The sequence below is a fragment of the Mirounga leonina genome, unplaced genomic scaffold, assembly GCF_011800145.1.
Source record: "Mirounga leonina isolate KUSES-001 unplaced genomic scaffold, KU_Mleo_1.0 Mir_151, whole genome shotgun sequence".
Lineage (NCBI taxonomy): Eukaryota > Metazoa > Chordata > Mammalia > Carnivora > Phocidae > Mirounga > Mirounga leonina.
Window position 1 is genome coordinate 27,171,440 of NW_023270377.1, and position 14,290 is coordinate 27,185,729.

Genomic DNA, 14,290 nt, shown 5'->3' on the forward strand with positions numbered 1-14,290 from the left:
AAGGAAGGAAGGAAGGAAGGAAGGAAGGAAGGAAGGAAGGAAGGAAGAAAGAATCTGGCAGATCAGGAACAGGAAACTATGGCCCACAGACCAAATAGTTTTTGCATAACCAATGAATTAAGAATGTCTTTAGATGAACACCTGTAATGTTCTGGTAAGAGAAAACATTAACTCTGAATCCCAACTAAGCAAATGTTATTCCCCCAAAATAATTCCTTTCTTCTTATTAAAACTGCATTATTGTCCTCAATTATACTTTGAATTTGATCAATAAAAAAATGAGTGAAAATTTGTTTCCTCTCTTGTTATATTATTACTTATATAATATCCTTAATTTTGCCTCTTGGCAAAGTTACTAGATAAATGACTTGTAAGTGGAATGTCAACAGCATCAACCAAGCTTTTATTTATTAAAAAATTGTAACTAGAAATTTTAGTTAGTTTCTACTTAGAAAAAAATGAAACCAAATTTTAGCTTCTATATAAAGGATAAAAAGGCAGAAGCATCTACAATGAGTTAGACACTAAACTCATTCTCACAGCATATTATGGAGTAGGTACTACTAAATCCATTCTACAGATGAAGAAATCACGAATCAGAGATTAAGTAATTTGTCTAAGGTAACTCAACTAACAACAAGGCTGCCTTTCAAAACCAGGTATCAATTGAAAAACTATGCTCTCCCTAGTATAAAGATACTTTTAAAGTAATTTTGGGGCATCTGGGTGGCTCAGTCAGTTGAGCGTCCAACTCTTGGTTTTGGCTCGGGTCATGATCTCATGGGTCATGAGATCAGGCCCGAGACAGGCTCCACGCTCAGTGGGGAGTCTACTTGAGGATTCTCTCCCTCTGCCCTTTCCCCAACTCGTGCATACGCGTGCACATGTGTGCTCTCCCTCCCCCCAAAAAATAATCTTTAAAAAAAAAATTTAAGATATTATTCACAGGTTTGTAACAGGTTTAGCAAAAAGTCATTCTTAATAGCTTATGAGAAACCACTGATATCAAATAAATAAGCAAGATTTTTCAAACAATCATTTATTTCTTGGCATAGTCTTTTGATGAAAAGTCACCACTATATGTCTTATTCCATTAATTAAAATCTCTTTCCAATGAATGTATTTATTATCCCTGTGTTTTGCTTCTCTAACATTCTAACTATCCCTGCACATATCCTGATATGGCCGTAACAAGAACAAAAGAAAATTAGTCAAATTTGTCGTCAAATACTCTAATAAGTAGCCTAGCATTAAGAATGCTGGTTGAAGTTTTATTTAGAGATAGTACTCACTGACTAAATTATACCTTTCCCAAAGACTTACATCAACAATAGCATTAATTCAAAACACATGGAACTACAATGTAAATTAGCACAGCTATTTCTCCATTTGTACACTGCCAACAGAAATACTGTAATTCATCCCACCTTTTAAAAAATGGTCTTAACTCCACATCCCCTTGTGGCATCCCCCCTTCACTATAGCACAACTCCCATCTCCAATTCTTCTTCTTCCATTTAGGGAATCCAAAACGGTGCAGCCACTTTGGAAGACAGTTTGGCAATTTCTTATGAAACTAATCATATTCTTTACCTACGAACCAACAATCATACTCCTTGGTATTTATCCAAATGAACTCAATACATGACCACATGAAAACCTGCACACAAATGTTTACAGCAGCCTTATTCGTATTGTCAAAACCTGGAAATAACCAAGATATCCTTCAGTAGGTAAGTGGGTAAACTGGTATATCCAGATAATGGAACATAATTTAATGCTGAAAAGAAATGAGTTATCGGGCGCCTGGGTGGCTCAGATGGTTAAGCGTCTGCCTTCGGCTCAGGTCATGATCCCAGGGTCCTGGGATCGAGTCCCACATCGGGCTCCCTGCTCCTTGGGAGCCTGCTTCTCCCTCTGCTTCTCTCTCTCTCTCTCTGTCTCTCATGAATAAATAAATATAATCTTTAAAAAAAAAAAAAAAGAAATGAGTTATCAACCCATGAAAAGACATGGAGGAACCTTGAATGAATATCACTAAGTGAAAGAAACCAATCTGAAAAGGCTACATTCTGAGTGAGTCCAACTATACGAAAAGGGAAAACTACAGATACAGTAAAAAGATCAGTGGTTGCCATGGGTTGGGGAGAGGGAGAAAGGAATAAAGAGAGCACAGAGAATTTTCTTTTTGAAGATTTTATTTGAGAGAGAGAGAGAGAGAGAGCACAAGCAGGGAAAACGGAGAGGGAGCGGAGCAAGCTGACTCCACACTGAGCACAGAGACCCCACACCCTGAGATCATGACCTGAGCCAAAATCAAGAGTCAGATGCTTAACCGACTGAGCCAGGCAGGCACCCCAGAGCACAGAGAATTTTTAAGGCAGTGAAACTATAGTATACTGCAACACTGGATATCATATTATACATCTGTCCCAACCACAGAATGTACATCACCAAAAATGAACCCTAATATAAATTATGGACTTTGGGTTATAATATATCAATGCAGGGTGATAATATATTACTGTTGTTCATCAACTGTAACAAATATACCACTCTGGTGCAGGATACTGATCGTGGGGGTGGTTATGAAGGTAGGGCATAGGGGGTATACAGGAATTTTCTGTACTTCCCACTCAATTTTGCTGTGAGTCTAAAACTGCTCTAAAAACGAAATTTTCTGGGGCACCTGGGTGGCTCAGTGGTTAAGTGACTGCCTTCAGCTCAGGTCATGATCCTGCAGTCCCGGGATTGAGTCCCGCGTCGGGCTCCCTGCTCGGCGGGGAGTCTGCTTCTCCCTCTAACCCTCTCTCCTCTCATGCTCTCTCTCACTCTCTCTCCCAAATAAATAAAATCTTTTAAAAAAATGAAGTTTTTTAATTAAAAGTAAAAGATCCTGATGTCTGCAACTTATTCTCAAATGATTCAGAAAAAAAGTCTATTATATAAATAGTAACAAAGCAAATGGGAAAATGTAAATTAGTGAACCTTAATAAAGAATATGTTAAGGGCGCCTGGGTGGCTCAGTTGGTTAAGCGACTGCCTTTGGCTCGGGTCATGATCCTGGAGTCCCTGGATCGAGTCCTGCATCGGGCTACCTGCTCAGCAGGGAGTCTGCTTCTCCCTCTCCCACTGCCCCCTCTTGTGCTCTCTCTCTCACTCTCTCTCTCAAATAAATAAATAAAATCTTTAAAAAAAAAAAAAGAATATGTTAAAATTTATTATTCTTGCAACTTTTTGCAAATTTGAAATTTTTTCAAAATAATTTTAAAAGTTTTTTAAAAACTCGAACTCTCTAGTAGCTTCCCATTTCACCCAGAGTAAATGACAAAGCCCTACAATTAACTGTAAGAACCTTCTACTCCAGGTACACAGGACCTCTAACAGCTATGTTCCTTCTAGGAATTTGCTATTTCCTGTTTTCTTGGTACACTCTTCTACAAAATGTCCACATGGCTCATTCCCTCACATCCTCAGGTCTTTGCTCAAATGTCACCTTCCCAGTGAGGTCTTCCCTGACTACACTATTTAAAATGCCTATCTCTACCCCTATGTCTTATTGCTTTTTTGCGCATTAAATTTTTGTCTGTTTGGTTCATTGCTGTATTACACATTCCTGGTTTCTAGGTACTTGTAGAAAGAATAAACTGAAAGTATGTTAAACCAAGGTCATTCAGATATCTAGTTCTTCAGGTTAAGAACTACTTATTCACCACTTAAACTTGTAAAAAGGAAAGCATTTTCAGTGAAGAGGTGTAGACATCGGTAAGATCTAGTAAGCTGAAAAAGGAGGAAGTGTGCAGGTGTAGAATGATTACAGGCAACTATTTCAAGGAATTTGGCTAAGAAGAAAAGAAATAATTGAGAATATAGACAAAGAGAGATGAACCATAAAGAAGAAATTTGTTTGTTTGTTTGTTTGTTTTTTAAAGATTTTATTTATTTATTCATGAGAGACAGAGAGAGAGAGAGGCAGAGGGAGAGAGAGGCAGAGGGAGAAGCAGGCTCCCAAGGAGCAGGGAGCCCGATGCGGGACTCGATCCCAGGACCGTGGGATCATGACCTGAGCCGAAGGCAGACGCTTAACCATCTGAGCCACCCAGGCGCCCTGTTTGTTTTTAATAGGTTATCTGAGTTTGTTTAAATGCTAATGGTAAGGAGTCAGCAATGAGAGGTAGAAGGTACAAACATCAATAGGATGATTAATAAAAAAATGAGAAGGGATGGGATCCAGAATACAAATGGAGAATTAGCTTGGATAAGAGATGGAAAAAAGAAAAAGATGAGCTCTAAGTGTAAATCAAGTTGGTAAGTGATGGTAAGAGTTGAAGTGCCTATTTCTTAGCTGCTCTCTTCGCTCTATAATAGAAAATAAGGCCATCTGCTAAGCTAGAAGAAAGCCAGTGGAGATCTGAAGCCAGTGGAGAATACTGGAAAAGAGACACTGAAGAGAATGCAAGCCAGAGCTGACTAGCAAAAGGGAAAACAATAGTTTAATTCAGGTTTAGAGCTAAGAAAGTATAATAATCAATCCCACCCCATTTTTATCTGTTTGCTCTTCTCATTACCATGAAAGAAAGAAAAATCAAATACAGAATATGGAGTTTTCATTTGGCAGTTTACCTATTTCGAGCAGGAGATTTCCCAGCATCCTCTTGAACAGATACAAGTCTTGTTGAAAGAGGAGTATTTGAGGAGTCTGGATGAATCAAACTACAAAGAAAGCAGAAAAATACTGAGGTGATTTGGGACAGTAACAAGCAAATCCAATTTCAATGAAATGCTTTAACATTTAAAAGCTGATTGTTTTCCCCTGCAATAATGAGACTATATGTCAGTTTTGTTTTCTTCTTTTAATTAAGGTAGAAACTATGGTTTTTATATTAACTACATCAACTGCCAAAAGACTGGTAGTTTATTAAGTATACGGTGTGCCCTTAAAATAATAACACTGGTTGGATGGGTACTTACAGAACTCCTTCATCCATCATATACTCAAAATTGAAGTGATTTGGAGGGAAATCCTGAGTTCAAGTATTTTATTCTCAGTCCCCACAGCCCACTGGAATAGCACCGCAGAGTGAGACCTAGGTCCAAATGCAGGCTCTCCCTCTTACTAGCTGTATGACCTTGGGTCCATTAGTTAATCTCTCTAAACCTCAGCTTCTACATCTGTCAAAAGGAGAAAGTAGTGCCTATCCCAGAGATACAATAACTAAAAGGTAATGAACATGAAACAATTAGCACAGAAATAAAATTATTCTATCCTTGACATCTAACCTACATCTCTTAGGAAGCTTTCAAATCTAGTTTATTAGAGGACACTTGCCAATTCTGGACTCACACAATAGAGCCAGGTACAACTAAAAGGCATCGCTAGCTAAAGGAAGAAAGAACTGAGAATCCCTATACTTTTCTATTGGTCTATTAAATGTAGAATCAATTTTTAAAATTTATAAAATACATGTAATGAATGAAGAATCATGATGCCACAAATACCAGTGCACCACTAGCATGGACTCCGAAATGCCTGTATCCCCTACCCAATCCCCTACCCAATCCCATTCCCAATCCCATTCCCCTCTGGGCCCTCGATGAAGCTACTCTTGTCAATTTTATACTTATCATTCTCTTCCTTTTCTTTACGTTTACCACCTTTGTATACCTAGAGAGTGGGCTTGTTTTGTGTATTTTTGAACTTCATAAATAATCATTGTATAGGGCGCCTGGATGGCTCAGTTGGTTAAGCGACTGCCTTCGGCTCAGGTCATGATCCTGGAGTCCCTGGATCGGGTCCCGCATCGGGCTCCCTGCTCGGCGGGGAGCCTGCTTCTGCCTCTGACCCTCCCCCCTCTCATGTGCTCTCTCTCTCTCTCTCATTCTCTCTGTCTCAAATAAATAAAAAAAATAAATAAATAAAATAATCATTGTATACACATGTGACTTTCTTTTCTGCTCCACATTACGTCCCTGAGAGTCATATATGTAGACTGGAGCTATAATTCATTCTTAACTTCTATTTAAATTCATTGGTTACCTATTAAGTCCTCACACCTTTAAGGGGTGATTGATAAAATAACTTATCAGAAAAAGGTTAATTAAAACTCTAAGCTCTTTGATATGGCCAGAGGCCAGATGTAGATGATGTACATAAGAATATAACTTAGCTAAAAAAAAAAATCAGAAACCGATGAATCTAGGATTCTAATTCAAACAATTCCATGTAGCTTCCAAGAGTTAGTAATATCCTTCACCAGCAGGCAGCTGGAAATAGCATATTTAGATCTATGGAAAACATGAAGTGTTCCTTAGGGAGGAAATAAACCTAATTTCATTTACAAATATTATGAATACAAAGTTTATGGGCATTTTCCTTCTCTAAGAAGGCTACATTAGAAATTATTCATCTCAATAACTTCTGTTTCCTTTTCAACAAATATTATCAAGATCATATATATGCCATACACCGTTCTTGGTGCCAGTGGGTAGAACAGTAAACAAAAACAACATAAAGTCTCTCCTCTTGTAGAGCTTACATTCTAATTAGTCAATATAAACACTATCCATAAATATTCCATGATCCTTCCGGTAGCAAGCCAAAGAAAAAGGAGGGGAATATGTTGGAAATAATTCAAAGAAGATAAAAATTAACTGAAGGCACTCATGGGTCACAAGACTATCTGTATTCCTCAAATATAAATAAAATTGTATTCTAGTAATAATACCTTTGCCAGGCAAAATCATCCTCTAGAAATATGTTGCGGCTGGCTTTTCTACTTCCGACAGGTGTTCGAGGTTCACTTGGATCAAGTACAGACACAGAGGAAGCAGAATCTGAAAGAGCATTCAAGTCTTCCCCAATGGAATGACTGTCTGTGGAATGAGCATAACTTAAGGCTATTTTTCTACAGTATGTACAAGCTCGGAGGTCCCCTAGGAAGGAAAACAAAACAAGAAAATTAACTTAAAAAATAACGATAATCGGTTACTTAACAAAACACATTAAATCCTTGGGTTAATAGTTTTTCAAGTAACAGGAAAATGTCTTCAAGTAAAGACTACCAAAAAAGATGTTTTCACGATGCAAAATAATTTTATTAGCTCATTTATATATTTTAAAAACCATCACTATGATAAGTTCATCCAGGCATTCAAATAACCTCAAATTTTTATTAATGAGTTAAGAAAACAGCACCCAATGATACTAGAAAAAACTCTTTAAGAATATTTTTCAAAAAAAATACATTTTTCAAGGTTCTAAAAATGAAATAAAGGTCAGTAGGTTCAAGAAAAAAATTGTTTCGAATACAGTAAATAAACCAATATAAAAGGGAAACAACATATTTCCCCTGGGCAAGAAGGAGGAAACTGTTATGTAAGTCTCCATTGTGAAGCCCTGCGAGTGGTCTCCATTGTGAAGCCCTAGGAGTGGCCTCCACAAGGGGGCACCATCTCAAAAACAAATAGAAAATGGGCTTACAGACCGTATGAGGTATGTGGGGGAACTATTACAGAAAATCCTATAGTTAAAGTTGAGTTGGCAATGAAATATTCTTCGGAGGACAAACAAGGTTATTGAATACTTTCATACACTGCCTTTTTTTTTTTTTTAGGACGCAGCCCTGCCCAAACAGAAGTTTTCATTTCTATCCTGTTTTTCTGTAACAATTATTCGTGTGATTCTGTAAGTTTAGTGTACTAAAAAAAAAAAGGGGGGGGTCAGATAATTAAACATGTATTTTACATTTACATTATTTTACAAATACATGTTATTTAACAATTCCACCTTAATTTTTTTTTACAATTAATATTAGAAAACTGACGTGACATGGAACAAAAGAGTTCTTAAAGGCAACTGTACTGTTTTTACCATAATTACAACCAAGTATAATTATAATAAATGGTTTCAGGGTTTTTTTTTCATTTTAAGACTACAACTATGTGGTCCTCAGTTTCGTTAAATTGTGCATAGATTTTAAGCAAAATTAAGTATCACTTGTTTCATTACTCCTTTCTGATGCCACGATTCAACAGATGAAACATACTAAAACTAAAGAAAAATATATCCACTTCAATCAGGACCAAAAAAAGTGAATCCAGTCTGGGATAAATGAGAGTGTCAGGACAAACCACCACCAGGTGACCCAAGTAGAACGACAGTAAGGAGTGAAATCACATCCTGCAGAAAGGTCTTTAAGTTGCCACAACAAAGGCTTGGTTTGTTTCTTACTATAGGGAAATCTCCCTTTACCAGTCAGCTGTAGAATGAAAATGATCAGAACACAGCCAAGCCTGAACTGAAAATGTTTCATCAGCAAGTGCCTGATGAACACATGCCTATATTATGTGATGGTATACAAAGACTGAGGAGACACAGCTCTGCCACCAAAGAACTTGGTCCACTGAGGTGAAAGACACACATATAATTAAAAAGTTGCATGACAGATGCAGAGATATTACTGCTACTACCACAATAACTGCTTAATATTCATTCATCCCTCTCCATGCGCCATACATTATTCTAGGTACTTTACATTTATTCAAGGCTACAATATACAACTGTGTCCAGCATGTATTATCCCATTTGCAATGGTTAATTTTACGTGTCAACTTGGAGAGACGGGTTGATTGGTCAAACAGTAGTGTCCTTGTTGGTATGAAGGGTTTTTGATTACCGTATGATTAATATATACAATCTGTTGACTTTAAGTAGATTACCCTCCATAAAGTGGGTGGGCCTCATATCTTAGAATATTTTTGTCAAATTAGCAGGTATAACGAAACTGGTTGCTCCTAGTTGTACTAGACAAAGTGGGGGGGAGGGGAGGAAGGATGACCTCAGGAATTCAAATTCCCAGCTGTGCAAACTACCTGGAAGTTTCTATGTCTTCCCTGAGAGAAATCATTATCTCCTGTAGCCACAGAGCTGAAAATCAAACTAAGAGTTTCATCCTGCAAGTGGCTGAATTACAATACACACTGAATCACTAATCTTGCAGTATGACTGCTGTGAAAATGAGGGCACTGACTAGGAAGGAATGGAATCCTGAAAAGTAGAATGGAGATATATGGGAAGATCCTGATGAAGCTGGGGACACTAAGCTCCCAAATTCTGCTGAATCTTCTTTACCTTTCTTAGCCTTTGCACCCTGTCAGAGGAGATTAACCCTGATTTGCCTGAGAAATCCAAAATGGCCTGAGTTTGCTACCTTGCAAGACACTGCTTATTCTCCTCAGGACCCACTCCCACTACCCTCTTTGCTTCTAGAGCTATAACAAGACTCAAGTCCCAGCAAGCCCTGAAAGGTAATGTGATGGTGCACTAACATGATTTTTCCAACGTATATAGACAGAAACCCAGGGAATAGGTATGCAAATGGATATCAAAGATATAGGAGATATAGTGGAGATATATCAAAGATACAGTGGAAAGAACATAAAGTAGGACCCAGCTGAATTTACTGATATGAGCCCACTAGCACAGATTCTGGATTGAATATCATAGCTTGAGGGGTAAAAAGGGCTCTAACGGTCTCATCGGTTGACTGGTTGGCTGAAACATGGACCAATAGTAGCCTACACTTAAAGAGGTTGAAAGGCCAGAACTGCCCTGGTATACTATGAAGGAAGGGATCCAAAGAATTAGGGAGAGTAGATGTTAAGAAAGGATTTATCATGTAAGACCTGCTCACTCACCCCAGGAGGATCTGGAGCATATATCTTTCATGACCATGAGAAATAAATTTGTGAGGGAAACCCCAGGATCCTTGTAGAGCTTTGTGGTTGCTCTTCTCTGTAGGTCAGAAATTACAGTGGGAACTGCTGCCACTGAATTGGGAAACCTAAGTGCAATGGAGACCATTAGATACTACGGTGGCAGGGGCAGAACGGTGGCACTTAATAGCCAATGACAAGGTGGGCACGGATACTATAATAGACAGTAGAGTCAAAGAAGCAATCAGAATAGTTTGACTTGTAGCGACCATGGCATTGATCATGGTGCTCAAAGAAGTGAAGTCGATGGGCAGTCTACTAAATTCTTACTCAATTTGTATAAGACAAACTCCAGAACAAGTGGACAGTAGTCTAACTTAAATCAAAAACAGTCATGGCCCCCCAATTAATTCTCAGAATTGAGCCATTTACAGACCCAGAATTCCTGAATGAAGCAGGGAGGCTGGGTTCCCTTGAGGAAAACCCTCATTACAGTGCCAAAACTTACACTGTTAATCTTTCTACCACCCTTCCAAGGTGGTAGGGACCTATAGCCTTTTACCGGGGGTGACTGTGCATTGAGGAACAGATAACAGTCAAACCTTTGGGGATTACTGGACTTGGCTCTAATTCCAGGAGACCCAAAATTTTATTGTAGTCTACCAGTCAGAGTAGGGGCTTATGGAGGTCAGGTGATCAACAGCGTTTTAGCTCAAATCCATCTTATAGTGGGTTCAGTGGTTATTCTGTGGTTATTCCTCCGTTCTAAAATATATAATTGGAATAAACATACTCAGCAAATGGCAGAATCCCTACATTAGTTCCCTGACCTGTGGAATGAGAGCTATTATGGTAGTTCTGGCCTCCAGAACTGTGAGAAAGTAAATTTCTGTTGTTCTAAGCTGCTCAGTTTGTAGTATTTTGTTATGGCAGCCCTGGGAAACCAACACAACCATATTAACAAGAGAGGATTTTATCCTAAGGGTAATGGGAGCTCTGAAAGGGTTTTAGGCAGGTAATAACCCAGCATGATCAAATTAGCATTTAAGAAAGAATAATGACCAGAGTGTGGAAAAGGAACTACAGGTAGGGAAAAACTAAAGGTAAAAAATTCTTTTAAAGGCTGCAGCCATAATCCTGATGAAAGATAAATGAGCTCTGAACTCTGCAGCAGTTTAGTGGGGGGGGGGGGGGGGGGAGTGAGTGAGGTTAAGAGGAAGATTTGCATAGTAACAAAAATAATTTAAGAAATGCAAAGAGTGTGGGCGCCTGGGTGGCTCAGTTGGTTAAAGCGACTGCCTTCGGCTCAGGTCATGATCCTGGAGTCCCTGGATGGAGTCCCACATCGGGCTCCCTGCTCGGCGGGGAGTCTGCTTCTCCCTCTGACCCTCCCCCCTCTCATGTGCTCTCTCTCATTCTCTCTCTCTCAAATAAATAAATAAAATCTTTAAAAAAAAAAAAAAGAAATGCAAAGAGTGTTCTCCTTTTGGTTACTTCTGCCCACCTTCCACTCCCAAATCACTGTACAAATCCACACACCATTGTTTAGTATTTTCTGCTTCAACAAATAAATTAAAATTTCCATATTATGAAAGAATATGAATGAGATGCAATTTGCTAAAGCAAGGTGTCATATAACTCAAGGACGATCTGTATTTTGTAAAATGAAAACTCTCCTAGTAATATATATCAGTAATCTATCCTAACCACCTTGTCTAATAAATATTAATGCTCCTGTGGTTTTTTGCTAGTATCTATGACACACTATCTTTTACTCTAGTTATTTCTGAACCTCTCCATCTACTTTATTATTCAACTGTAAAGTCCCTTTAAAGCAAAGCTGTATCTCCCTCACTTTTGTGTCCCCCATGTCTCACACATGAAACCCAAAATAAAAACTGCCTTAACATCGGTCCTGTATTATAACTATTTTATAGTTATGACCTTTAAAAACTGTCAATAAAGTGCATTTACCTGTATAGCCCATAAATTTTCCAGGGATTTCTTGATTACAGCAACGACTGCAAAAAATCTGCCCACACAGTCGGCAATGGTGTCTGCGCCTGAAGGTCGTAAATTTCTCACTACAGTCATAGCATTCTTTACACTGGCTATCGGGCATCCAGTATTGCTTCAGGTCGCTATCCTATAACAATAACAGTATGTGAAATTGAAAATATGAAAAGATGCAATGACAAATGCAATGCTAATCAATATCCTACAAGGTTTCTTTTGCAGAAACTGACAAACTATTTCAAGAATTCATATGGGAATGGAAAAGACCAAATGACCTTAAGCCTTAAACAGCCTTAAACAAGACTTAAGGTGAAGGACTTACATTACCAGCTACCAAGACTTATTCTAAAACTATAGTAATTTTAGACAGAAAATTCAATCAAGGATAGAAAAAAATGGAGCTATAGAACAGAAAAGAGAGCCCGGCACACCCTCACACATGTATATGGACTTATGACAAGATTTATAATGCAATCAGTGAAGCATGGTCTTTCCAAAAAAAAAAAAGGCAACAAAACGAAACAAAACCAAAAAAATGGTACTTGGTCCAATTAGACCTCCATGAGAAAAAAATAAAGCTTGACCCCAAAACTTTACATGAATTATAAAGTTTCTTGAAGAAACCATGAAAGACTATTTACTGACCCTGCGCTAAATAAGTACTTTCTAAACAGAAAAGCTCTAACTTAAAACAAAAAGCACTAACCATAAAGGGGAAGAAAACTGAAAAATTAAAATTAAGAATTTGTACATAAAATGTGTTCATAGCTGGAGGAAGTACTAGCTGAACATTCTTTCGAGTCGAGTAGCATGATGCCATTTTTAGTGAGTATGCCATGAGCCCCATATAAGTATTTAGTAAAAATCTTCTAAAGCCTCGAGAGAGTACCTGGCTCTTCCCCTCCATGATTTCCTTGAGGCGTTTTAATACTGTGCTGAGGCTTCGAAGCTGAACAGCCGTACGAGGGTCATGACCTCCAAAGGTAGGTTCTGCTTTCCTTCTTGTGTCTGAGTCAGATTTACCAAAAAAAAAAAAAGCAACCTTGTTATTAGTCTCTAATATCTATGCAAAATAAGGTAGAAATGTGATGCACAGTGCCCTTATGTTCTCCCAGCCAGTGATATGGATTGAGAGTTAAACTAGTTTTTACAAAGGTAAGAGGCTGTTGGAAGTATTTATTACCATGTAAACCATTGCTTCACAAGCAAGTAAGGAAGGACTACCTAAGAAAAGCACTGTCTACGACCACTGACGATTTGAGGCCTCAGATGGACACACTGCTTAAATGGCCCCAAATTCATTAATGATTTCTTGGGCTCTTTGGTTCCACGCCGTAATAAATACCTGCTAGAAATTTAGCAGAAGAAAAAGCAATCCGTGTGAGTTAACCTGGCTTCGTTTCTACAAACAGTAAGCAACAGTTCAGTTCATTAGAGACCAAGTACTTTAGGCCTCATGAAGCAGATGATCAGAAAGGAGTTTAATAAAACACATTCCCAAAGACTGACAGAGTTTAGAACATCCAGGGTGGTAATTTACCCAGAAAATTCCCTTCACCAAGATCTAAACAGATTAAAAATGCCAAAGAATGGCTAGAACTCCAATCCTACCCTTTCCTGCCACCTCCTTGACCCTGCAGCTCCGAACTGGAAGGGATCACTTACACTTTAAATAGCAATACTAAAGTCAGTCCTATCAATAGTAAAACAGACCCAAATTCAGCTTCGTGGCCAAAATGGGTATGCCCACCAAAGCTGTCATATTATGTCCTTATTTTAGAGCAAGATTCTAAGTGAAGTTTCCACCTATTCCTGGCTCTGGCAGTTAAAAAACCTAAGGATGAAGTGGAAGTGGCTTGACAAAAAGGATGAACATCTCTATTAGCTTGAACTCATTAACCTAATAACCTACGGCCGATTAAGATGGAAAATACCCCACCTTAAGTCTCTCTCAAGCTCACTTATCTGCTAGATTTGTTTTAGGCGTTCTTTGTTTTGGTTGGGTGGGGCAGAAGGAATTACCGAGAAATGAGAGGTTGCTCTCTAAATCTAAATTGACAAAAAACTTCCCAAGACAAGGGAATAACACAAATGATTATCAAAAGTGCACCCATACTAGAAAACTTTAAGAACTTTATCTTTGTATAAATAGTCATATGCTAATTTCAGCAGACAGCTCAGAGGAGTTGTTACTAGAATACAACGTGCAAGTATCAGAATGACCAAATTTTTCTTGAGTATCACAATATAAAGCAAGTGTTCATAATTCACAAGTTGAAAAAAGAGGCAGATGAAACTGTTAGATCGCAGATCGCAATGGCTGTGCTCCCATGCTGGGACAACAAATAATAGTGAAGCCCCCTGCATGTAGCTACTCAGAAATATAAGAGAGTACAAATAGCATCATTCACTAGAAAAGGATGAGCAAGGCTGTTCCTGGAACCAAAGGAATCACAGGATGAAAGTGGAAAAGACCTGAGAGATCTGGTCTAGCACTCTGCCCTAAATAACCTAAGATGCTTCTCTTGTAAAATGGATATTACATAATTGATTTTCCTAA

The 14,290-nt window shown here is 38.3% G+C and overlaps 1 protein-coding gene across 3 annotated transcripts in view; it reads right to left on the reverse strand.

The window, feature by feature from the left end:
* Positions 1–14,290, reverse strand: part of PIKFYVE (phosphoinositide kinase, FYVE-type zinc finger containing) — a 75,806-nt gene that overhangs the window by 53,850 nt on the left and 7,666 nt on the right. For all 3 annotated transcript variants that reach the window (XM_035007258.1, XM_035007259.1, XM_035007260.1), the window contains 4 exons: positions 12,620–12,738; positions 11,689–11,860; positions 6,726–6,933; positions 4,624–4,713 (listed from right to left, as the gene is read on the reverse strand). In XM_035007258.1, the coding sequence (XP_034863149.1) occupies positions 4,624–4,713; positions 6,726–6,933; positions 11,689–11,860; positions 12,620–12,738 (589 nt within the window). The remainder of the gene's footprint in view (positions 1–4,623; positions 4,714–6,725; positions 6,934–11,688; positions 11,861–12,619; positions 12,739–14,290) is intronic.